This window comes from Carica papaya, chromosome 5 (genome assembly GCF_054855325.1).
Source record: "Carica papaya isolate Zhongbai chromosome 5, ASM5485532v1, whole genome shotgun sequence".
NCBI classification, from domain to species: Eukaryota; Viridiplantae; Streptophyta; class Magnoliopsida; order Brassicales; family Caricaceae; genus Carica; species Carica papaya.
In genome coordinates, this window is record NC_142313.1 from 4,927,365 (window position 1) to 4,954,278 (window position 26,914).

The following is a 26,914-nucleotide window of genomic DNA, read 5'->3' on the forward strand; positions in this document are numbered from 1 at the left end:
ATACTTAAAGGAATATTTTGATAACTTTATTGAATAGGATCTCGGATTATCGTTTTTCCTATCTAGTAAAATTATTGAACTGTTAAAATATCTTACAATACGTAATTATCAATGTTCTTGGACTAGGTATCTTAGAAATAGATGCTCGGTAATTAAATTGTATCATGTTATCTACAATTGAAGATGATTATGAATTTTGCCTTATCATCAAAGACTACAAAATCTTACTCAATTAACAACTCGACGTAACACTTAGTTGGATTTGGTGACAAGATAATAAGTTGGCACACATATTAGCAAGAACGGCGAGTTGTTATCATAATTTTTGAGTTTTGGAGTCTTTATCTTCAGACATTAGTGTACTGCTCTCTTAAATCTTAATGAATTTAGTTATTTTAAAAAAGAAAAGTTCATAGATTATATAGAGCATTTTCATCTATTTTTCTAATCAATTATTCAAAAATAAAATTCTATGACAGAAAGATCTGAAATTAATCGATTAAATCAGCTGAACAAAATACATCATGGGCCTGTGTATTAGTCAAGCCCAGCCCATTAACCCCTCTGTGAGCTCCCGCGTTAAATAGATCTTGTTTCTTAACTCGAATAAGATGAAAATGGAGGAATCTCACATCAAATCTCCGCTACATTTCTCAATTCGAATCCCTGACGACGATACAATTAGACTAAGATTATTAAATCAGGTCTTGATGCTATCCATGTACTAGAAATAAACTGTTTCAAACGGTGCTTTAACCATAATCACTGATATAACTTTTAAGAGATAAAACAGATTCTTACCCTGTTGATGATTGATCATTGATTATCCATGGTGGAGTAGAAATTTGTTCTAAACCATTTTTAAATCTAGTGATTAACGAATCGCACAGATTCACAGAGAGATTAGGAAGAGAGGGGCAATGAGCAACATCGTTGGTTGGCTACTAACCTTCTTTTTCCTTATATCACTTCTCGCCATTATCGCTTATCAGGTAACTCATCAAATTTCTCTCTTTCATATATAAATATATATATGTATATATATAATGCTCCAAGGGTCTTAACATGTTAATTTTTCTTGGGGTGGCAGCTGACGTGTTTTGCAGACCTAGAATGCGACTATATAAATCCATACGATTCAGCGAAGCAGATAAACATGGTTGTTTTGCCAGAATTTGTAGTACAAGCAATCTTGTGCATCGCTTATCTCGCAACAGGACTCTGGTTTTTTTGCCTCTTGTCTCTCCCATACCTCTACTTCAATGTCAGGCTGTAAGTTTTCCCTTGCAAACCATTTTCTCTTAATTGATATCATGGAGTAGTGACCGAGGTCTATATTATATAAGACATCCACGAACAATGCAAGATGTTGGACCACTTGGCTTGAAATCAATGGAATTTTTTTGCATTATCTGTAAATAGTGGAGGAAAATTGCATCATTAAGTGATGCAATCTGAATTAGAATTGGGGGTTTTCAGTAGTGTGATTCTAAATAGCTTTCTGGTGACATGACCTTTATTTTATCTGACATTGTAACCCTGTAATCAGGTATGCAATGAGACAACACCTAGTAGATGTGACTGAGATATACAATCAGATGCACTGGGAAAAGAAGCAAAGAATTTTTAAGCTTGGTTATCTTATAATCCTCATGGTCCTCTCTATATTCTGGTATTTTTTTCGACGAAACTTCTCTATTTTATCGGACTGGTACTTATGATAATAGAACTACTACATATTAAAATATAAATAATAAATATATGTCTAATACTTTAAAAAATTAGTTCAATTCTATTATTTATATATAGTATATATTTTTTTATGTATGATTAGAGTAAGTCTATTATTTAAATCTTTGATACTCTATTTTTACGAAATTTAATGGATTTTCGTGTGACCAGTTAAAGTTATTATGAAAATCGATTAAACAACATTAGTTAATAACAAGAACTTTAATGGTTGATTTTGCTCCTTTTTAAGAAACTAAATTGTTGGTACATCTTCCTTTTCATGTTTGATAGGTTGCTTTGGACCGCAGCAGTGCGAGATTGATCAGCCATCTACTTTCTACTAATGCCATGTTCACCTACAGTATGTTTTAAGAAATTCTGATTTAAAATATTTTAAATCTATACTGAAGTTAACTAGATGATAATATTTATTAGTTTAGACAATTTTTTCACATAAAAGATATTAAATAGGAAATATAACACTAAATTTACTTTATTATTTTGATAATAATAGCAATAAAAATACATGCAGCAATGGCATATCAATAACTTCAAAAGAATCATGATAAGATAATAAGAGAACTGATTGCTGCTTGATATACATTAATATCAATGCATTTAATGTCTTTACCTATGTATCATTTGAATCTATGGTAGGTTTTCTTCCAACTCTATAGTCTTAATTATGTCACACAGTATTCGAACTTGATGTTTTAGGTTTAGAACTAAGCAGTTTCATCATCACTCTATTTGTTTTTTAGGTTTAGAACTAAGCAGTTTCATCATCACTCTATTTGTTTTTTGTTTGCATCTAAAATTACAATTCTGCCTTTCTGTGATTTTTACTTTTGTTTGTCTTTTAGTACAATCGGACGTTTTAATTGAGTTTGTATTCCCATACAAAGTTGATGTGAGGGGCATTAAAATATATATAAATAGCAAAGTCGATGTGAGGTACTTTCATCGATAAAATCTTTTGAGATTATCAATCATTCAACTCTATTATTTTGTCAGGATGTTGAACAAGTTAAGAAATGGAATTCTAATGAATTCTTGGATAGGTATATTGATCCTAGAGAATTACAGAGGTTTTCTGTGGGGATCTAGGTGGGGATTTTATGGTAGTTCTGCTGATGGAAAGTTTCAATGACGGGGTCAACAGATTTCAGATGATTTCTTTGGTGCCATTTTCTTATGATAAAAGACGTGAGGTACTAAAAAATCAGCAGCCTCCAATTCCACTCTGCTCTTGCCCCTTCCTCTTTGTTTCCACTTTGCATTTTGTTTTCCTCAGTAAGAAACTCAGGAAAAAAAACTTTCTTCTCTTAAAGAATTCTCACCAAGTAGTAAAATCTTTGTGTATATAATGTTTGGTCAAGTAGATCTGACATTCAACCACAACTGACTACTGTTATCAGATAATTCTAGGACTATGTAGTGGGAATATCACAATGAATTGTTGCAGAACAGAGCTTAGTAGAACCAATAAGTATTAGATTTCATCTCCTTCTGATTCACAATCTTCAAATATTTTATCTTGTTCATAATTGACATAGACCTAATAATAGTTCTTAGTTGCATGTCCTGCTAGATCTACTTTCCAGAAGTTACACAAATACTTTTAACCACAAGAATCCAAGGAATGTGTCTCTTTTAGCTGTCAGAATCTGGACATGAATTCTTTTCCTTCTAGTTTCATAAACGACCTCCAAATTTTTTTGTTTTCAATGCTCTTTGCTTATCACTTACAATGTTTAGGATCGGATATCTTTTTTGTATATAGGAAATGTATTCTTAGGATCATTTGAATACTTGATTTTAATGTGTGATTAAAATACATTGATCACTCGCCCTAGAAAAGATTCTTATAATTATTTTGCTTATTAAGAACCAAGTTTCTATCCTTTAATGCTGAAGTCCCTTCAATTGTTGAATTCTTTGACCTGGTAAGGTCATGTGTGTTTTGTCATTATGGAACATGTACTCATTATAAACAAGTACTAATCAATGACTTCTTGAAAACAAAAAGTACATTCTGGGTTAAACAATAAACCATAAATATTGCGTAATTGATTGAGCATTATGAATATATTGGCACATTTCTTCAATGTAAATAAAATTTTTAAGTTTAATACTTGGATTTAATTTGGAACGAAGCATAAAATTTCAAAAATAAATTAAGAAATATTAGTCAAATAAAGATTGATAGGCAACTTAAGAGTTAATAGTGAAAAAAAAAAGATTGAATAAGTAATGAAAGAGGAAGAGAATTTAAAAACTTCATTAAATATATTATTATTTAATTTATAAACTTTATATAAATAGTAAATAGTGAATAGAAGAGTATTTATGAGTTAAAACACAATCAAATAGTAAAAAAAGGCATATATATATATATAAGAATATACAATTCTTAACAGCTATGTTTTTGTTAGTAGCAATAAAGATAAAATTAACCCTTTAGATTCATAGGTAAAAGCAAAAAAAAATGGTAGATTCATTTTTAAATGAATATACTTGATTTTTTTAAAATTAATTACAAGTTGATTCAAAGAAAATAATAACATCCTAGTTCCTACCCTTTACTGTTATAGTACATTAATGTAAATTTCGGATAAAATATATATGTATCATAAGAAAAGAAAATCCAACATGCTGCAACCATTATATGATCATTAAAGTAGATTTAGAAAAAAACTTACGGTAGATTAAATTGATATTTCATTGAGCATACCTTTATCAAGTCTCATTTTCCTCTTAATTAGATTCAATGTACAATGAATTGCATTCATACTCCCTCCATGAAGATTGCCATTAACCACATCATTATTGACAATTTTTCTCCCTCATAATATTTGTCAAGAGGACTTTTTCTCCCCTTATAATTTTGTTTTTAGTATCAAAAAAATCGAACACCTAATCCGTTATAAAGTTGAGAGTAGAGAATAAAAACAATTGAAGATGAGACATAATAGCCCTCTATTTTTCCACATCTTTTTTGCCAAAAACATGTTAATCTTTGCTAAAGCTTCTATGAATCAAATGTAAATCATTGAGAATTATTTCGATGCATTAAGTTATAGCTTAGGTTAGAAAATTAGCCTCTCAAAATGTATAATCTTTGTTTCTTATAATATCCGTAGGGAAATTGTATGTATATTAGTACCATTAGTATTATTCCGCTCACAATGTACATCAGATGATATTTGAGAGTTCCCTTTCTCCATACCCATACTAGTAAGAATACATATAGGGAAGTTGTTGATAAAATTCAAAAGAAGCTTGCAGGCAGGCAAATATCTCATCTTTCGATGGTTGAATGATGTCAAACATATTTTATTAACTATCCCATCCTTCACCAAGCAAACTTCCCTATTGCATGCTTCTTTAACGTCCTATATTGATAGACTTACTCTTGACTTCATTTGGGGATCAACCATCGATCATAGACCTCTATACATTTAATGAATTGGGATAGGATTTGTAAATCCAATTAGGATAGTGGTTTTAAAGTCCAAAAGATGCATATCCAGAATGAGGCATTTTTGTTAAGGCTTAGTTGGAGACTATTGAATGAGTCCAATAGTTTTTGGATGCAAACTCTTTAGGCTAAATATTTTTCCACTTGAGATGTACTAAATATTAAGAAATCTCTTTTAAAAGACTCACTAAGTTGGAAAAACTTCTTAAAGGAGATTAGAACACTTAAATTTGAACTTCGTTGGAATATTAGGAATTGATAGGGTGTACATGGATTGATTGTTGAATTGGGGACAAACCCCTTAATTGCCTACACGCTGATCCTTCCCAATGTTAATGGACTTGAAAAAACTATTTGGGATTACACGTATCCCAATAGATCTTAGTGCTACGAGGATTTCACGATCCTCCTTTAATGGTTGTGCCTTGAGATGACTCATATTAAGGTCAGGCCTAACAATCAAATTTCTGATAAACTTGTTTGGCCTCATGCCTTTAATGGCAATTTCACGATCAAATCTAACTATATTTTTATGTCGTCTCCTAACAGGTGAACAATTGAATCTTATTGAAAATCTATTTAGACCTTCTTGGTACTTGAGCAGTTCATTTGTTTATTTGAATCTTGGCTTTTAATCATTTGCTTATTAGTACTAAAAAAAATGAAGACACATTGTTTATGGTGTAATTGTCCAAAATATAGTGACCACACGGAAAGCTCGCTATAACTCACTTAGTGTTGTCTCATGGCAAGATAAATATGGTCTAAGTTAATTGATGTTTGGTATTCTAACATTTTCTCATTTCTTCCTTTTGATAGGTGGTTGGTATAGAAATAAAAAATGAATATTAACTTCTATAGTATCATGAGCTGGACGGCGATCTTTCTCATTACAGTGTGGATCCTATGAAAGAAAAAAAATGAGCACATTTTTAAGGGTGAGGCAAATCACTTTACTATTTCTAACTCAGGTATTATTTAGTTGTGTTGGAGTTCCAAAATGCTTATCGTAGATCCCACAATCAACAAGTGATGGAGGACCCCTCCAGGTCCCCATAGGTTGGCTGAAGGTAAATGGTTCAAGCTTAATACAGATGGTTATACTCGTGGCAGTCTTGACCCTACTACTGTTGAGGATCTTATTAGAGACAATATAGGTTATTAAGTGAGTGATTTCATGAGTAACTTGGATATAAGCCATGCGATAAAAGCTGAAGTCTATGATGTCTTCTAGAGTCTGAAGCTTGCTTTGAGTAATGATATTCGTAAACTAATTGTTGAAGCTAACTTCCTCTATGTAATGAAAGAGGACGAGAATTTAAAATTTTCATTAAATATATTATTATTTCATTTATAAACTTTATATAAATAGTAAATAGTAAATAGAAGAGCACTTATAAGTTAAAAAAAATAATCAAATAGTAAAAAAAAAGCATAAATATATATAAGAATATACATTCCTAATAACTATGTTTTTGTTAACAGCAATAAAGATAAAATTAACCCTTTAGGTTTCTAGGTGAAAGCAAAAAAAAAATGTAGATTCATTTTTAAATGCATATACTTGATTTTTTTTTCAAAAACTAGTTAAGAGCTTATTCAAATAAAATAATAACATCCTTGTTTCTAGCCTTCAAAGACTGCCACTCTACATTAATGCAAATTTTGGATAAAATATATATGTATCATAAGAAAGAAAAATCAAACACGCTACAACTATTATATGGCAATTAAAGTAGATTTGGAAAAAAATTATGATAGATTAAATTAATATTTTATTGAGAATACCTTCATCAAGTCTCATTTTTCTCCTAGTTAGATTCAATGTACAATGAATTGCATTCATACCCCCTCTGTGAAGGTTGCTATTAACGACATCGTTATTAACAATTTTCCTCTCTCACATAATATTCTTCAAGAGGACCTTCTCTTCCCTTGTAATTTTGTTCTTTGTATTGAAAGAATTAACTATTTAATCTATTATAAGGTTGAGTAGAGAATAAAAACAGTTGAAGATGAGACATAATAGCCCTTTATTTTTCCACATCTTTTTTGCCAACAACCTGTTAATCTTTGCTAAAGCTTCCATGAATCAAATGTAAATCATTAAGAATTATTTCGATGCTTTAAGTTATAACTTAGGCTAGAAAACTAGCCTTTCAAAATGTATAATCTTTGTTTCCTAGAATATTCGTAGGGAAATTGCCCATATATTGAGTACTATTAATATTATTCTGCTCACTACGTACATTAGATGATATTTGAGAGTTCTCTTTCTCCATACCCATACTAGTAAGAATACATATAGGAAAGTTATTGATAAAATTCAGAACAAGCTTGCGAGCAGGCAAATACTTCATTTTTTGATGATTGAATGATGTCAAACATATTTTATTAACCATCCCATCCTTCACCATACAAACTTCCCTATTTCATCCTTGTTTAACGTCCTATATTGATAAACTTACCCTTGACTTCATTTAGGGATCAACCATTGATCATGGACCTATATATTTGATGAATTGGGATAGGATTTGTAAATCTAATGAGGATGGTGGTTTTAGAGTTCGAGAGAGACGCATATCCATAATGAGTATTCTTGTTAAGGCTTAGTTAGAGACTATTGAATGAGTCTGATAATCTTTGAATACAAACTTTTTGGGCCAAATATTTTTTCACTCGAGGTGTGCTGAATATTAAGAAATCTCTTTTAAAAGACTCATTAAGTTGGAACAACTTCTTAAAAGATATTAGGACACTTAAATCTAAACTCTGTTGGAATATTAGGAATTGATAGGGTGTACATTTCTGGATTGATTGTTGCACTAGGGACAAACCCCTTAGTTGCCTACACGCTGATCCTTACCAATGTTGATGGACTTTAAACAATTGTCTGGGACTACACGTATCCCAATAGATCCTGGTGCTAGGAGCATTTCACGATCCTCCTTTAACACTTGTGCCTCATGACCAAAATCCTGGTAAACTTGTTTGGCCTCATGCCTTAAATGGCAATTTTTTAGTCAAGTCTACCTATATTTTTTTGTCGTCTCCTAACAGCTGAACAATTGAATTCTATTGGAAATCTATTTGGACCCTCATGGTACTTGAGTTGTCCACTAGTTTATGTGAATTCTGACTTTTGATCATTTGCTTACTAGTACTGGAAAAAAAATAATGACACATTGTTTATTATGATAATTTTCCAAAATGTAGTGACCACACGAAAAGCTCACTACAACCCACTCAGTGTTGTCTCATGGCAAGATAGATATGGTCTGAGTTAATTGATGTTTGGTATTCTAACATTTTTTTTATTTTTTCCTTTTGATAGGTGGTTGGTATGGAACTAAAAAACGAATGTTAGCTTCCATATTATCGTGAGCTAGAAAGCAATCTTTCTCACTACAACGTGGATCCTGTGGAAGAAAATAAATGATCACATTTTTTAAGAGTGAGTCAAATTAATTTACTATTTCTAGCTCAGGTTTTATTCAGTTGTATTGGAGTTCCAAAATGCTTATCTTGGGTCCCACAATCAACAAGTGATGGAGAACCCCTTTAGGTCCCCATAGGTTGGTTGAAGGGCTCCACCTTCTAAATGGTTCAAGCTTAATACGGATGGTTCTACTCATGGCAACCCTAACCCTACTATTGTTGAGGATCTTATTAGATACAATATGGGTTGTTGAGTGTGTGATTTCATGAGTAATCTAGGTACAAACCATGTGATGAAAGTTGAAGTCTATGGTGTCCTTTAGAGTCTGAACCTTATTTTGAGTAATGGTATTCGTAAATTAATTGTTGAAGCTAACTTCCTTTATGTCAAACAACTTCTTCATTAGATAAATACTTGACATAGTTCTTCTACTTATTTAAAGAGGCAATTGAGAGACATGTTCACTCTTTATTGAGATATTTAAATTTTCCACACTCACAGAAAAGACAACTCTTGTGCTAATCATCTAGTTATTCGGGCTCATGAGAATCTCGTTAGTTTTACAATCTTAGCTCATGCTCATGAGTAGCTTGACTAGTTTTTATACTTAAATTAGTATGACATTGTTTAGTATCGTCTAGTTCGTGTTTAGATTTTATATTATTTTTTCATCTTTTTATTATAGCAAAAAAAAAAAGCAATATATACATCCAATATACAATATTTACATGGACCAAATTCGCATATTCATGACTTGACCTCATTATACATATCCAACTAGAGCATCAATAAAATCCAACCGTAGTTTTCTCCTTTCCTCGAAACCAGAACCATCAAAGACTTACAAACAAACCCATAAATAAAGAGATGTTACATATTAAACCATCATCATTTCAATCATGTATATGGATGAAATCTATTAAATATTTCAAATAAAAGTAGGTGAATTCGAAAACTTGATTGAAAAAACTAGTTAAACAAAACTCTTCACTTGTAACTCAATGAAAGTAATTAGTGAAACCTTTCAATAAATAGCTCCACTAGCCATTTGCTATTCACCTTGGCTATGAATTCCTCCACTCTCTTCTCCAACTCATAGTCATCATTTTCACCTTAAATGTCAACACCCTTAGTGTCAATGCCATTGTCATTATATTCTTCATAACCATCGTAACCATGGTACTTGTCAACACCTTATTCATATTTTCTTGCTTTAGCATTATATGAAGGCAAAAGAGGAAATAACATGCCAGAGTTACCGGAAAATGGCTTTGAGCTCCCAAAAACGAAAATAATAATGAGGTTAAATATCAAGAACATCAGCCAACAACTAGATTTGACCATAACTATGAGCTGGTAGGAAAGGAGGCTGTGATGCTTAGTAACACAGACTTGGAAGGAAGAAAAGGTAATAAAATCAACAGATATTTAAAACACATGGGAGATTCGCAAGTATAGGCAATCTTGTGAAACTCTGTAGGTAGGTAGGACTGGTAAATCTCTTGCTCTCTCCTCAGCTCGGATATATTTTTGGTGCCCATTTTGCGTTACCCAGTTGACAATTGAGGAGGAACATCTCGTTAACGAAAGTTAACCATATATAGAAGGTTTACTAGAAAAATTTAGCACAAAAGCCAACCTCCTTTTGTTTCTCCATTACAAGTGTCATCGTTCAGATATGTAAAGACAAGGATATGTATTGTTTAAACAAGTTTGCGCCTCGTTAGCTTATGGTTCATCTAGATACTGAGAAATTTCCCATTAATACTGTTTAGAAATGAGAAGGAAGAAACGGGTGAAGAAAGTGATGTTTGCAGCTACTGCATATAGCAGCCCAAAAGAGGTGGCTGGTTCAAACATCCGTGATACAATTACATAAACATTAAAAAGAGCAATTAAAAGACCAGATAAGGATGTCTCCTTACATATGTCGTATACTATTTGAAAGTTGTACAAGAATTTAATGAGTAATTGTATCTTAGACTAGGTACTAAAACCACTAACATTGACATTTTGCATTGACCAACCATGGCTTTGCATGCGAGTCTCTGTCTTTTTTTTTTTTCTTCTTTTCAGTATATATTACTACTACATTAGTATTAGCATGTAATAGCTAAAAAATTAGTGCTTATAAATAACTATGTAAGTTCAAACTTCCTGCAATCTTTTGTTATCTTCTATTCCATAACCACAAGCCTCTCTTCCTCATATCTGGCCAGTCCGGGTTGAACTCCATATAGTATTTAAAAAAACTACTAGAAGATTAATAAAGAAAACTAAATTGCAGAGTGCTCTGTACAGCAAGGAGCAAGAGCACTCATACATAATATATGCATGAATATGTGAATATAGCCATCAGAAAGCTAGGATGAATATATGCACCATGAAAGATGGAACATAGTAGTGTACAAAGACCATAAACCTTGCTTCAGTTGTCCCCACGCTTCCCCAGGTTATTTCCAAATCACAGGTTCAAATCGCATTAATCAAAACAGTTTTTAATCCTTAATCAGAAAACAAAAGTAGAGAGATCATAAAAAATTTCTAAACTACTGTTCAGCCATCCAACAACATTTCCAATAATCTGGAATTCTCGAAAAATCTATAGAAAAAAAATTAAAAAATTCAGTTATAAGATGTGCAAAGCAGTTGTCTACATCTGAAGGATTTGATTTCATAACTGCACTACTTAACTAGGCTAACAATCAGATGTCCTGCCGGGAACCAGCTAGTGAATGTCATGCCTGATAAGACAACTACTGAAACTAGCTGGAAATTTGAAGCTGTAGTCCTACTCAATCCTATACTACTAGTTCAATAAGTTATGCTAGTAAATATATAAGCAAAGTAAAATCCAACTCTCTGTAGGATAGGAAGATCAGGGATCCATCATGGTCAGTAAGACACCTTGAGATGCAGTCTTGATGCTAATCAAATTATCCTGCAGGAAGGGATATGTTAATATCAGTTGTTGAATTTCTTGGTTCCTGCATGGTGGCCCAGCTTTCTCTGTGGAACGATGGAGAAGCAGCAATATTTTGCTTTGAGGCACTGGAATTTTGTTGTGTGAGTCCGCCAATGCCCTCTTCTACTTCCATGTTAGCCGATAGGGAGGCTGGTGCAGTAGTTACTGAAACAACAGTAGCAGGTATTGATTCAATCTTTTGTCTCTTGGGTTTCTGCTCTTGGTGGTCACTTGGTAGAAAACTGCCTATCACAACCTGAAAGCAAAAGTTAGGGAAGTAGGGAGAATATGCATCAATGTTATTGTTTAAACCACTAAATATGAACTATGACCGGGGACGAAACAACTTGCAGAATTTTCATGGTCAATCCAGATTTATATATATCCGGATTCTTATAAAGCAGGCCACCTAAGCACTCTGGGCTTTCTTTATTTTTCTTATTTCAATTAGCATGCTTAATTTATAATATCATATACAGATGGTCTTGACAGTCTTGAGTCCGGAAAACCTATTTGTGATCAAATATAAAAATACAGCAGCAAAACCATCCAAAGAAGCAGTGATGCCCAGGATAGCAATCTGTTTACAATAATGATAAATGAAATCTTTGATTGCCTACCTGCACAGGGCTAGCAGCAATCAGAAGTCCAGCAACCCCTCCCCCTACAACACGACCATCAGGGCTAGCCAAAGAAACACTCATCCCACCTGATCTGCTTCTCGTTCCCTGGCTTTCAGTGGGCATGAATGATCCAGATAAAGAAAGTATTTCAAAACGACCCTAAAAGGAATGACAACAAAAAATTGTAGGCACTAATGATCCAGAAAAAGAACGTACTTCAAAAAACGACTCCACTAGCAACAACAACAAAAAGTCAAAAGCAGATTCTCTCAAATGCAATTAAAACTTAAAACAGTAGCAGAACTCAATGTGCTTAAAGTTAGAGCCATATTAACTGCTCAAAAAGCAGTAAGTTTTGCAGGCACATAACTGCACTTGCATTTAACAGCACAGACCACCTGAAAAATACTCATTATGTGCAACATATTTACATGATAATAATGCATTTCAATATGAACCTTATGTTGTCACAGCCTACACTGGAGAGTAATAGACACACTGATGAATCTTCACATCTCTTCAGCTCACAGTTCAAAGGACGGAAGAGGTGAGGACAGGGATGTAGAGGACAGAATGACAGGAAATTTCAAAAGAAGATAAAAACACAGGATGAATGCAATTGCAAATTGCTAACAAATCAAGTAACAATTGCTACCCAAGAAGGAAAAGATTTAGGTTGTGTTATAGACATCAGAAATATTATGAGATTCTAGAAATTTCACAAATCACAAATGAAATTTTATGGAATGATTCTGTCTTTCTTGACCTTTCAACATCCATTACCATTCTTCCTCAGAATGAAAAAGGAAGATAAAGAATGTGAGACCTTTCTTGATGAAAAAAGAATAAAACTTAAGGACCAACTTTTCCAAGTAATGAAGTATAGAGAAACAAGAAGAAACTTTGTACCAATTTCTTTGGACGAGTCTTTACAATTCCCTCTTACTCTTTCACTTTATTCAACCAAAAACATGTTAGTCATTAATGATTATCATATCAGCTATCCAATCATTATTGGAGTGTTCAAATAATCTCCTGTATCAGCTTCCATAGCTCATTCATGAGACCTGAACCACTAGACTTTTGTCCAAGAGCATTGTTTTTTTTTTTTTTTGAAATAATTCATCCAAGAGCATTATGTTCAGTCATTACTCCAAATTCTCACTTTCAATGCAATAATCATTTCCTTCTTCCATAAATCAAACTTCTTTACCAAGTTTGCTGCATTTACATCAGACCTTGTGAGCTTTGAAAATTTGCTGACAATTTCCATAATAAGTATTTTTCCATGAACCCAAGTTTTCAATGAACAAGTCAAATCCTTCACCAAGATGAAAAGGGGACTAAACTAAAGGACTTGTCATTCAAACTTACAATTCAATCCAAATAAGAAGGTTACAAGTTATAACAAATAGAAAAGACTTATCAGTCAAATTTCCAATTATGTCTTCCTCTTAATTAACTAATAGAATTTTTACTAATAATAATGAAGTACCATAATGATGAAAGATGGTTCCCATATGGATTCAAGTGATTATCTGTCAATCAAGCTCCGGTTTACCAACTCAAAAATGCATTTTAAGCTGCAAATTAGTTTTGGGATGTACCAACCTAGAACACCTTAGGTTCCATTTGGTACACGAAAATGTTTTGTAGTTTTTATTTTGTAAATTTATGTGTTCCATTCACAAAACCATATAAGTTAGTTAACAACAAAGAGAATGAATGATAGAAAACATTAAAGGGTTTATTGTTTTCTAAAAAGACTATTACCTTCATACCTTGATTATTATACAAAATACTACTCTTACATATTTTTATGAATAAACAAGTATAAACACAATGGATTTAGAAAATGAAAGCTATAAAAGATTTTTATGTATCAAACAGCCTAAATTTTGTATTTGTTTTCAACTGAACATCTTGCTTTTGTTCAACTTAGGATTATAGTTTATAACTTTTCTGCATGGAATCATATTCTTCCTCAACATTCTTGTATTTGTTTCCAATTGAACATCTTGCTTTTATTCAACTTAGGATTATAGTTTATAATTTTTCTGCAGGGAATCATATTCTTCCTCGACGACTACACAAATGAATAGGATTTAGCAACATTCCGTCTCCATCTAGCAAAATCTCTGCCAATTCATATCAGATTTTGCTAGAGCAGAAGTTATTTGCTGTGCAGACTTCAGAGCAGACCTTTTTAAGAGATGTACCACAATCCTCATAATGATAAAATCAGTGAAGCTATACTAGAAAATAAGGAATAGGCTTTAGAAGCTACATTTAAGATGCTAAATGAAATGTAAAGCAACAAAGATCTAAAAACTTTTGGTTAAATATGCTAAGGGCCAAGCATTTGCACAAACATGGAATTAACGGTCCAACGTCTTATTCCATAAAATAAGGTCTGATGATTCAACTGCATTCAACTAAGGGCATGTAGAAACTAAACACTAAACACCATTAATATTTCCAACACATGGCATGTTACATCAAATAAAATTAACATGTCAGCCCTAGCTAAGTCATCATTCCTTTAGCTTTTAAAAAATAAAAATATACAAAATTAAGTAATGCATCAATTAGGATTCGCATAGCATGTACACAAATCATGGTAATTGATAATTTTTCGTACCATGGCATGCCACCTTGATAAAATATAAACAGTGTTAAATGTGCAAGTATGTAAGTCCTTAATTGAACACAATGAGTAAGTTAAACCATTGATTGGATATAATAAAAAGTTGGACCATCGATTCCACATTTCTGCAAATATTAGGCCCTTAGTTGAGCATTTAGCCAATTCATCTGCAGTGAGCTGAAATATAAATAGCCAGACCTCATATGTCAAAGTACCACCAGAAGAATCAGGCTGCCGGAGGGTAACATTAGAAATTAGTCCATTAGCAGACAGGATACAAATAGCTCGAGGTCCTTGTTGAGAGAATGATATGATCTTCATGGTAACATCCTTAACATCCAAAAGAAAAACGCATAGAGAAAACAGATTAAAATTGTCAAACCAATATCAAATTATTATGCCTGAAGGGGCATCTTGTGCAAAAGAAAGTGCCAAAATTGGACAGTCACAATTTAATTATGGGAAGCAAAGCTTCTTTTAAGCAGCATAGCACTAATGCAGATGCTTAAAGTTCATATGCAGATATATCATGCAATCATTAAATATCGCAGACGTGAAATCTAACTGATAATTATGAAAATTTAAGAACAGGTAACAAATTAGGAGGGTGTTTGGGGTTGCTGGAAAAGAAGTACTAAAAATGCTTTAAAGTGCCGATTCAGAAAATATGCAGTTATGTATTTGAATAAAGATACTTATTACAAGAAATAACTATATATTGTATTGCATATATGCACATGCACATATATATATATATATATCAGAGGGTAAGAGTGTAAACAGGTAACTGAATATATTAAGAAAATAAGCACTTTAAACCAATTCATAAAAGTTAAGAGGGGAAATACTTATTTTTCTCAGGCTTAAGGCTGATCATTGGTAACAGATGCTTAAAACTGCTTATAAGCACATAATAATAAGAACCAAACACCTCTAAAACTCCCAGGATAAGCTATTTTGTAGTGCCCATGGATTCTTTTGCAACTTTAGTCTAGCAATTTAGGAAGTTAAAAGAATCTCCTTTATGGTTTAATGGGTGAAAATCCTTTGAAATATTTAGTCACAAGCAAAAATCCTGAAAAGATGAAGTTAATATCTTTGTTTGACATTGTAAACCTTACCTCACCAGCATTAACAGTGATAACATGAGGAGTAAAATTTGTACCAACAGAACTAGCAGCCCCCTCACCTAAAAAACAACATTAGAGAAACAAAAATGTCAAAAAATTCACATCTGAAATGCATATAATTCCAATCTTTCTTGTCATAGTAGAATTCTGAATCAGAATAAGGCATTAAGCAAATGTATTCTTGTTTTAAAGGCTTCTTGGAAGTAAACTGCAAGTTCCATTTTTACCAGTACCTTTCCATTTTTAACTCATGTTTATTAACTAAAGATATCAAGTAATCTAGCACCTTTAGCAAGTTCCCTTAAGTTGAAGTCATCAAGGAGCATTTTTCATATCCTTAGGTAGCAAGAAGTAAAATTTTTTTACCATGTAGATAGATGTGTATATGTATATTCACATTTATGTTCGTAAGTAGAATATTCCTTTCTCTAAGTCCAACCCATAAAAGACCAACTTTTTTCATTCAAAGGACCAGCTTTGTACTGTCAAATCTAAAAAAGAGCATCCCATAAAAAGCCCCCAAACAAACTTTAGCAAGCATATAGCAAATGCTGACTTCATGCATGGAATAACTGATTGAAAGATTCTTGGCTATGTTTGGAACAAATTCAGAATTTTTGTGGGATTTTTTTGTAAACTTACACTTAGTTTAGCTAGAGAATTTAATCCTTAAAATGATGAAAGAAAAATAAACCCATATAAAATTTCATGTAAAATTAAAACAATCTATTTTAAATTCCAACCAGTTCCACAAGAAGTTTTATCTTATGTCAATTTTTCATCACCTTCTAATTTAATTTACATCTTCTCATAGTTGAAATTTGCAAATGAATTCCCAAAATTTTGGAATTTGTTTTAAACATAACTTTCACATTGATCCGACTTCAGGGAAATTCATTCTAAAATTATAACATATCCAACTAAATAACCCAACTTTATGGTGATTTTCCACAATCTAAATCAGAAACAAGGAATAGTTTATAACATGTGAATCAAAACCATAACCTTATCAACTCAAAACACAGCAAAGCAACAAGCCACAGTTTCAAATCAAAGAGGCACTTTGACGTGTCCATTACCAGAAATATCCAATCCCAATTTCTTGAGCTGCTTCTGGAAACCACTCAATTTCCCTCTTCCCCGCTTTCCTGCAGAGAAATCACCAGCAGGTGGGACTGAAGATGAAATCGGCATGGGGGATAATGCCGTGGCTACTGTCCCATCCGGTCCATATTTCCGCGGTCGACCTCTCTTCTTCTTTCCCAGAGTTCCTGTCAATCCTACACTAACAGGTGAGGCATCTACAGGCGGTGATCCTGCAAACTGGCTAGGATTTTCAGGCCGTGGAGCCATATGATAGGCTGATGGGGCCTCTGCCCCTATCACCGTGACTCCTGAGCTCATGCCTTCTCTTGCTTCCATGCATCAATTTTCAAATTGTATAACCCCCAGAATCCAGTTCTCCACCAAAGTTACAGACTCATGCTGGGACCGCCAACAAAGATATCAATAAGAAAAATCAGTGCTAAGGGAAGAACAAAGAAATCCTAATCATCATTCCTTAAACATAGATATATGGATATAAGGAAATATGTATCATGAATAGTTCCATCAGCCTCTGTAAACCTACTATCCAGTTGAATGCTTTGAAGAATGAAGAAAGAACGACAAGAATTCCGCAAAGATCTGAAGTAGTGATATTTGAACTCAACATCAGTCTGTTAAAAGCGGAAATTTGTAAAACCAAAACTCCATTAAAACCTTTAAAAAAAATCAGTAAAAATCAGAGACAACTCCAACCAGAACCAAAAAATATTTATTTAAAAAAAACGCATCATGTGATAAAGAAAAACAAAAACAGAGACCAGCTAAAAATCAAATCGTGACTATAGATCGAACAAACTTTTAAAAAAAAAAAAAAAGCAAAGTTTAGAAAAGAGAAAGAAAAAACAAACAAACAAACAAACAGACAGACAAAATCTTTCTCGAAACCTAAAGATCATAACCTGACGGTGCAGCAATGACTTCTCTGTCGTGTAACTTTTTCACATTTGCAAACCTCGAGCAATACTCCAGAGTCTAGAAGTTTCTTTGATTTGACTGAAAGAGACGAGATGTTTCAAAGAAAAAATCAAGGTACGGTTAGTAAAGAAGAAACCTGTTTGTTTCCTGAGAAAATGATTTGTCTGAGAAAAAACGAGAACCGGTCCCCAAGTGTCGGGAAAACAGCGGAAAACACCTTACCGGTTTTTCCTGGACTGAACAGAGACTGGTGAGGAGAGATGAAAAAGAAAATGAAAACAAAAATAAAAAATAAAAAATAAAAAAATAAAGAAATTGAAATATAAAACATTTAAATAATATGAAAATGATTATTTAATTAATTGCAAAGACCGATAAATGAAATTGGGTTAAAGGTGAATTTCACGTCCGTGAGGAAATTGAAATTTGAAAATTTAATAATTGACCAAAACGGTAGAGTTTTGTTTAAGAAAAAAATTAATTTTTTTTTTTTTTAAACATAATTTTTTGTTTTTTCCATTTAAAGCTGCGAAGGTTGTGTTTGGCGGACCGACCTTTTTGTTTTCGCTGACCTGCTTTTTGTCCTTTTCGAAAATTAAAAAAGACAGGGGGGAGGGGGTACTAACTTACGCCCTTCACTCCGTACATTAATAACGATTCTGCCACTGTCTTACTCGAGCAGAGAGGGATGGTTGCGTCACCTGCGGGTGAGAAGTCAGGTGGCTGACAGCTGTGAATTATCCGTAATTGGATACTCCGACCAACGACAATTGTACGTATATAATGTACTTTCCTTTGTCGGAAGGTTTCGCACGTGTTGAAGCAGGTGCCAGGTAGTATGGATTATCTGCACCAATCCTCTAAAAGATTGCGCACTACAAATATAGAGGGATAATTTTGTGCTGAAGCATATATGTATATATATATATATATACTAGATTATTTTTAATTTTAAGTAACAATAGAATTCAAATTCTATTGATAAATCATAAATTAAAACTCGATAATTTGAGGAGTTTTGACCTATTTATGTTTAAATTATTCTACTTCAATCCTATATATCTGAAATTAAATGATCATATTTTAAAAATCCACAAAAAGATTTAAGATCTAACAAAACGTGGAAGATAATTAGGTATTTGGGTTAAAGATAATTTAAATTAAATTAAAAATAATTAATATTGTTTTTAAATACTCAAATATAATTTAAATATTTTAATTTTTAATTAAATATAAAAATAAACTAAACTTTTGACATAAAGAAAATTTTAAAAATTAATGTAATAATTTTTAAAAAAATATATGTAAAAAAAGAAAATAGAAATTATGTATAGATCACAATCTTATATAATGATTGCATAATATCCTCCGTAGATAAAATTGATGATTAGCAGATATTATTATTTTAAAATTAAAGAAAATGGTATTTAATTTAATTTAATTATTAATGAGAGAGAGAGAGAGGGAGAGCCGTGGTCGACAAATATCCAAAATACAATGTCTTCTTCGGAGGGTCCATCACCTTTACTTTTATTTTACTTACAGAAACAAGTGTCAGGCGTGGGAATCTACACCTTTTTTTTTCGTCCTTTTAATGGTTTTTTCTTTCTTTTATTAAACATTAAAATATAAATATAATTTTTATTTTTATTTGGCATAAAATTAAAAAATATTTAGATATACTAATTATTATTTATTATTATGTTCGTAGTTACCATTATTTTTTAATACTATATTCGTAGATATAATATAGATTAATACTCAAAACATTAATTAAGTAATGTGAATTATGACTTTAAAAAAGTTAAAATTTATAAGGTACATAGACTTTCTTTTAATAAAAATTTATAGTAATTTATTTGAATAGTTTTAAATTGTAATTTTTTTTTATATAAAATATTATTTATTATTATATTTATACTTATCGTTATTATTATTTTTTTTAGTACCATGTTTATACATATAATACCGATTAATAGTTAACTAATTAAATACGTACGATGAATTAATTATTAGAAGTAATGAAAGTTTATAAGATATGAAGACTTTCTTATAATGTTCTAAATATATTAAATTAATATAAAAATATTAATCTATTTTTTAAAAAACTAAAAAGTTAGTCTGAACTAAAATTTAATTTTACATATTACAGTCAAATTAAAAAAAAAAATTATTTGTCGTTTCATTAACACATTAAAATTACATATTTATATTCAACCATTATTTTAAAATTGTCATCATATATAATTTGTTAATTAAAAAAGTCTTATTTCTGATTTGTCTTTTGTCTATTAATTTAAGCATAAATCATAGAGAAGCTATATTTTGACTTTTTAAATTAAGGAGTGAAAATACATACTAACATGTAAATAATATATAATGTGTTTAAAAATAATAAAATGTTAATCAAAATTTAATTATGATTTAAGTTGTAAAGTTATAAATCCATGAAATTGTAAAAATGATTATTGTAATTTCACACTTGAGAAAACACCAAACATCAACTATATAATCTTAGATTACCTTATTATGCATAACTAAAACAACAAAATAAAATAGATAATAAAAATATTTTATCTATATAAAAAATAATATCTCATTATGATCCTCAAATTGTGTAATAAATTATACTCGTAAAATAGTTTCTAGTCAATTATTTTACGTAAAAAAATAGCTCTTACCTCTTCAAACGAGTATTCAACTCCTTCTAAATATTTTTTTGGTGGATATTTTGTAGTATAAGACACATAAGATGGAGTAGTTGTCTGGATCGAAACACTGGCCACAGTTGAAGTAGTAGGTGCTTGGATTTTCTTCGGGCTTTTGTTGTTTTCCTCTTCCTTGCTATTGAAACTCGATAGTAAAGGTTCTAAATTTGGTATCTTGCATAGGGGAAGTGTTTCCTTTTGTGATTTTATGTGATCTTTTGAGGAATTTGCGATGTTGGTATTATTGGATGCCAATGACAACGGAATAGGGGATAGAGGCTTTCGAATTTGTGGCGAATTTATTTTGCCACCATCCTTTGCACCACTAGATGAATGTTTCTTTGTAACATGTCCAAAAATATTTGAACTCTTTCTTCCTGTATAATATAGAGGAAAAAAAAATACACACACCTAAAACTAAGCATGAGTAATTCAATTACATATATAATGTATTTTAAATGAATACAATACATATGTAGCATCATGTGCCTTTCTAATATCTTATTAATATATTAGTTATTAAAGTTTAAATATATGTGCATATTGATGTTAAACACACTTTCACAATTTTGTAATTAATGATAAATAAAAGATTGAAAACACCACTCTAACAAAGTTTATAGTATATTAATAAAAGATCATGAAAAGTAAAGGGAGAATAGAAACGAGAGGAAAAAGAAATAGGAAAAATGAATAAGAAAAAAGAGTTGAATAAAAAGAGAGAAACTAGACTTTTGAGAAAGAAATGCTTAAAATGTACTCAAATTACTATTGTTATTCTAATCACCTTTGTATTAAGATAGCTAAAATGAAAGAGTCAAAATAACTAACAACAATTTTTATAATCGGATATATTTGCTATTTGATATTGCTATCTTTTTTATTAGTAAGAAAAAAAAAATAACTGACGTCTTATGATTAACACCCTATTCAGATATGAAAGAGCATAAGTTGACAACTTATAGTTATCATTTGCTTTAGCATTCAAATCCTAGTAGTTAGAAGATTTTTTATTTTACCACTAATAAAACGTCATCTCATCATAAAAAATTAAAATAAAAAGATAAAATTCAAAACAACTCATATGATATAAGTAATATTATGCCATCAATTTACTATCTAATATAAGAATATTTAAGAGTTAAAAAAATTTTCTAATGCTTAAATATTCCATCTTAAAGAAATTTCTTTTGGACAGTTATTAAATACATAGTTACTTAAGTAAAAGATAATATTATGAGGGTATTTGGTTTAACTAATTTTTTGAGTTATAAAAATAAATAAGAATAACTTGTTTAGCTCAAATTAGTTTAAAAGTTCAATAATATATATATGTATATTTAATCTGCAAATTACTATAGTTTTTGGAAAATTGGCCACGTTACAATTAAATTTCAAAAGTTTTTTTGTTACAATTTTATGCTTATATTACATTTTTTTTTTCTCCTATAAAGGTTTAAAACTAGTAACAAGTGAAAATCAATCTCATAATATTGTTAAGAATAATTAATTTGTTTTATTTAAACTATTCTATAAAATTTTATCTATAAAATTTATCTATAAAATTTTATTTTTTATTTTTAATATGTTGGCAACATCTATAAATTAAATAAAAATAGAAGAATGGAACATATTTTTCACTCAATTTTTAAATAGCAAACCTAGCATAAATTATGAAAATAAATGCAAACAAACAGCCCATATAACTAACAGATAAAGCAGTGAGAAAAGAAAAATGTACCAGAAGAGTGCGCTTCAATACCTCCAGACTGATTGTAGCTCAATTTGCTTTTCTGATTCAAACCATTTTCTTTCCTGATAGAGAGCGCATGAAGGGGAGCCTTTTCAGGTTTCAAGTTCTGAAGCATTGCTCCACCGATCGAGAGTTTCCTGTTGTTCATGACTGCTCCTATTGAAGGTCTGGAAACCTTTCTTCCACTTTTTGATGGACTGGGCTTTGACCCGTAAAGGGCTTCCTGCTCTGCCATAATTTGACCCTGAAGTTTCTTCTGGTCCTGAAATTTGCCACAATTTAAGCATTCGGCCAATTAAGAATTTGAACCTCGTAAAATGACTGGAAAAAGTGTCCATACCCTCTCTCTTTGCCTCTCGAGCTCTTTCTCTTGCCGTAAGCTGCTGTAGGCTTCAAGCGTAGAAAGAAGTGGTACCTAGATGAATGATACCATCCATATATAAGTTAAAATAAACACCTGGTATAAAAACTCAGAGATGCATGACATTGTAATGGCATTGAAAATCTAGCATATAGATGCTTACACCATCATATAAGAACTGGGATCCTTTTTCTTTTTCCCAAGCAGTGACTTTTGATGTCAACGCCTCAACCATTACTGCTCCAGGAACAACCAAGTTAAAAATAATTTAATAGACTAATTAAATATGTTAAGGGCGTTCCTAAAGCAATCTGTTTTTAGCTACCTCCCTTCTTGCTGCTTTTAAAATAATATTACTGTACATCCAGTGATTATTTGAAAATTTATTAGATTCCCCACAAAGCGGACTGAGATGTTTAACATCTTTCACTTCTATATAATCTTTGTTTGTTGAAGAGAATCAGAGATCAAGTTAAGAGGTTTTTTTTTTTTTTTGCATGATACCTGGAATTTTATTGACCAGTGCACGAGCTTTCTCAGCATGTTTCAAGGTTAGATGTGCACCTTTTCCAGCATAATATCGATTGTCGTCCTGAAATTCTAAAAGAAAGTTAATAGACTGAACCAAGGGATAAGAAAAGGCAAGTATACTTTGACGGTAAAACGGTGATCAACCCTGTTGTATTCCTCCAGCCAACACTCTTCTTCACGTGCTGCTAACCATTTGTTCACCTTCTCAAGCACTTCTTTCCTGCTAAAAGCCTCCCCCTTTACCTTTGCGATTTGCAGCTCAATTTGTTCCAGCAAATACTCGGGGTCTTTGGCACCTGCAGAACAGTGATTGACTGATTGCTTTAGTTATAATAAAAATCTTGCATTAAGAGCTAGTCCTTAGAAAATAGGAATTGGAATTCTAAGAAAAAGATATTATTACATAAAATGTAAATCTCCAATATGAAGTGTGAGTTTCAAGTTTCTCTTTTAGCTCTTCATTAACGTTATTCGTGGCAAATGGTCTAAAAAAAAACACTAAAAGTAATTATTTTGAAGATTTAAAAGAAATTACTTAATATTATTTTTTATATTAGGGTTAAACAAATCCTTGCATGTGTAGTACACATTTATATAAGCAAACAGGCATAGAAAAGTTTTATAGCGTTAAGTAAATTAAACTTTCCATTTATTCTAAAGACTTACTAGAAAAAAGGGATGTACCTCATTACTTCATTTTTAAAATGCGAATGTTCCTTTGCCCAGGAGATAACGATAATAAACCAACTTCAAATTGACAAGGATAATGCTACAAGAAATACTAATTTATCCTAAATCTTTACCAGATTCTATAGCTTCACTGGAATATTCAGCTCTTGTAAGTGCTTCTGTGTCCATGTGAGTTCTCCTGCAAGTCTCTTCTAATTCCTTCTTCTTTTTCAGAAGCACCTCCTTGATTTTAGCTGACTTGAGCTGTTCCAGCCTCGCCACTTCCTGCTCAACCTGCACCGAGAGAAGAATCCACAAAGAGTTATAAATATGTTAATTGCCCCTGGACCTCCGCGACTATAGCAGATGAAATCAAGAACAAATTTAGCAAACACGCATTTGAGCGGCTTTAATTTTAAAATTACGTACATGACTGAGGAAGTTTGTTGAAAGGATGTCAGGCTCAGTAATTTCTGGTTCTGAAGCAATAATTTTACTGGTAACATTCTGAAACATCTTCTGCTCCTCCGTTGGTGTATTCAACAAATTCCACAGCTCCACCAGGTCAATGGCGAGATCTTGAAGCTGTAAGAGGTACAACCTAGATGGTGAAAAGAGCCAAGTGAAAAGAAAATGGAATTTCAATATGTCCTGTCCATGAATACTTACCCTCTGAATTCTGTGTGCCTTGACCTTCCTCAAACTCTGTATTTTAGCAGCCAAGCTGTCAATTGTTTTATTGCTCACGTCCTTCATTTCTTCATTTTCATCCAAACTCGGGTGTATCTTGCATATTGTGTCTTTGAAATCCATACCGAGCACCACACAGAAGGGATTTAAAGTGTTTAGGTGGTCTAGCACCTGCTCCAGACGGCTGCTCTGCAAGTGATGAATGATAAAAACCCGTTAAAAGAATCCCAGAATAGACTTTACGCAAAGAAAAAGGAAATAGTGAGTTCCAAGTGAATAATCATGTCTTCTTAGCATGAAAAACCAAACCCGTCATCACCCCTTTGGTTCGCTACATATCCATATCAATGAGCAAAGGAAAGAGGTTAGGAAACCTTCTCGTTTTGAAAATCAGCCAACTGGTCATGTAATTCTTCCAGCTTTTTCAATGATAAGTCCCTCTCTTCAGCGAAATCCTCCCAGAGATTTTCTGTAGACCTCCCAGTCTGAACTGATATTTTCTGTAACTGGTTCTCAACTTCGACAAATTGGTTCTTCCTCTCCAACTTCCTGACACGAATGTCCTCTAATCTGGTCTTGATGGATTCGAGCTTCTCTTTCAAGTTTCCCCCAACTTCCACATCACACTGAAAATAAAAGGATGGCTATGAAAAACCGTGAAACAGCCCAAAATTTCGTAATTACTTATAAAGAGGTTTAAACGTTTAATTTGTTTCTTCAGATCAGATCATAATTACACTTACATGCATGTGTTGCTCCCCCATTGAAGAACTGATATCTTCAATTTCAACTTTGCAAGCATCAATTTGTTTCTGCAACTGGAGTTTGTACGCGTTGGCATCATCTACATTTCTCCCATACACTGCGAGACACTCCTGTTCAATTTGAAGCAACATTGCATCCCTTTCATCATCAGATTCTCCGATTTCTCGCCACAACTCCTGATTGAAGAATCCACAGCAACATATTAATTCTAAGCCGAGCAAAATGAGTCCAGAAAAAGAGAAGACAAACATAAAGAACGTGGGGGCTTGGGAGGGGATCGGATTTCAGAGGAAGATTTATATAAAAAGAAATTCGAGATAGAATTCCAGGAGAACCTGTAGTTCGTGTATCAACAATTGACATGCTGTCTCCATAGTCGCAACGTGAGCGACAGAGCGGGCTGACATCTCCTAACTTCGTAGCAGAATCTTGACCATTAGGAAAAAAAAAAAAAACACAAGGGAACAAAACAAGGTTACTCAGCTCTGCCAATAAAAAGAATAACATTCAAACCATGGATTCCCTACTTTCCACACTATTAAACATGTTAAAGCCTAGGTCATCTTCTTACATGACATGCGATTTCTATAGAACAGTGAATTGGGAATTTGAAGCAAAATGACACGTTAGTACATATATATATATATGCAAATATATAGATAGCATACACTTTAATCTGTAGGAAACTTATCAATCAAATTTCCCTTTTCTTGCCTCGCACAATAAAAAAGAAGGGGTAAAAGAAGTCCAATAGATTCTTTCTATATAAGAACTGGCTCAAAGATTTTCCTTCATTTTCCTCCAGATTCACGCCAAACAGAGCACTGATATTAAGCAGCAAGCACTAGAAAGTACATTCCAGAAAGGATACCTGAATTAAGCGCAAGGGAAATGGCCGGATAATACAGTACCAGTTCTGAGTGAAGTAAGACTGGAATCGAATTCTGTTTACAGCGTGATTATATATTGTTAGAGATGGGATTCGGATTCGACGAGAGAGAAGAACGCTCTTGAATTTAGAGAGGGGAGGAAGAAGGAGCCGTTATGTGGGGAAAAGTGATAGGATTACACGTGGCACTCGATGGTGCGATGTTGTTGACGTGGCAATATCAGGATCGTAAAAATTATATATAAGCTGCTGCCGGATAAGAGAACGTCGGAGTTCCGTTTCTCTCTCCTTTTTTTTTTTTTTTTTTCCAATGAAAGGGATTTTAGGTGGGGAATAAAATAGTTTTAAAATTCAAATTAGTGATTTAAAATCTAGAATTAATTTGGGAAATTTGGAAATAAAGTATGATGATCAAGAAAAGATTAAGGAAATCAAATAGATTTTGAATTGCTTTCATATTAAACTACCAAATAAAAAGTTTAAATTAAAAACACTACAACCATTGATGAA

General features: G+C 32.1%; 3 protein-coding genes across 7 annotated transcripts; 1 reads left to right on the forward strand and 2 right to left on the reverse strand.

Annotated features, from left to right (window-relative positions):
- Positions 1–920: 920 nt before the first annotated feature.
- LOC148253690 (protein cornichon homolog 4-like) lies at positions 921–2,881 on the forward strand. Its single transcript, XM_088219828.1, has 4 exons — positions 921–992; positions 1,091–1,272; positions 1,550–1,672; positions 2,746–2,881. Exons 1-4 carry the CDS (start codon positions 921–923, stop codon positions 2,879–2,881), a joined length of 513 nt encoding a protein of 170 aa, XP_088075954.1.
- An 8,350-nt stretch (positions 2,882–11,231) lies between these two features.
- LOC110825816 (AT-hook motif nuclear-localized protein 7-like) lies at positions 11,232–18,361 on the reverse strand. 4 transcript variants are annotated; one of them, XM_022056332.2, is made up of 7 exons: positions 18,261–18,361; positions 18,023–18,116; positions 17,096–17,501; positions 16,008–16,075; positions 15,085–15,216; positions 12,237–12,398; positions 11,232–11,872 (listed from the first exon to the last, which is right to left on the reverse strand). In XM_022056332.2, exons 3-7 carry the CDS (start codon positions 17,436–17,438, stop codon positions 11,588–11,590), a joined length of 990 nt encoding a protein of 329 aa, XP_021912024.1. In that variant the 5' UTR covers positions 17,439–17,501; positions 18,023–18,116; positions 18,261–18,361; the 3' UTR covers positions 11,232–11,587. The 4 variants fall into 4 exon arrangements, with proteins under 4 accessions (XP_021912024.1, XP_088075843.1, XP_021912023.1 ...); XM_088219717.1 differs by having other exon boundaries at positions 12,237–12,344; positions 18,023–18,293; XM_022056331.2 differs by having other exon boundaries at positions 18,023–18,291.
- A 2,237-nt stretch (positions 18,362–20,598) lies between these two features.
- On the reverse strand, positions 20,599–26,544 carry MAP65-4 (microtubule-associated protein 65-4). 2 transcript variants are annotated; one of them, XM_022056335.2, is made up of 13 exons: positions 26,387–26,544; positions 25,851–25,943; positions 25,494–25,691; positions 25,125–25,376; positions 24,730–24,939; positions 24,490–24,645; positions 24,195–24,354; positions 23,536–23,687; positions 23,365–23,452; positions 23,024–23,097; positions 22,840–22,914; positions 22,509–22,761; positions 20,599–21,123 (listed from the first exon to the last, which is right to left on the reverse strand). In XM_022056335.2, exons 2-13 carry the CDS (start codon positions 25,920–25,922, stop codon positions 20,684–20,686), a joined length of 2,130 nt encoding a protein of 709 aa, XP_021912027.2. In that variant the 5' UTR covers positions 25,923–25,943; positions 26,387–26,544; the 3' UTR covers positions 20,599–20,683. The 2 variants fall into 2 exon arrangements, with proteins under 2 accessions (XP_021912027.2, XP_021912026.2); XM_022056334.2 differs by having other exon boundaries at positions 22,488–22,761.
- Positions 26,545–26,914: the final 370 nt, after the last annotated feature.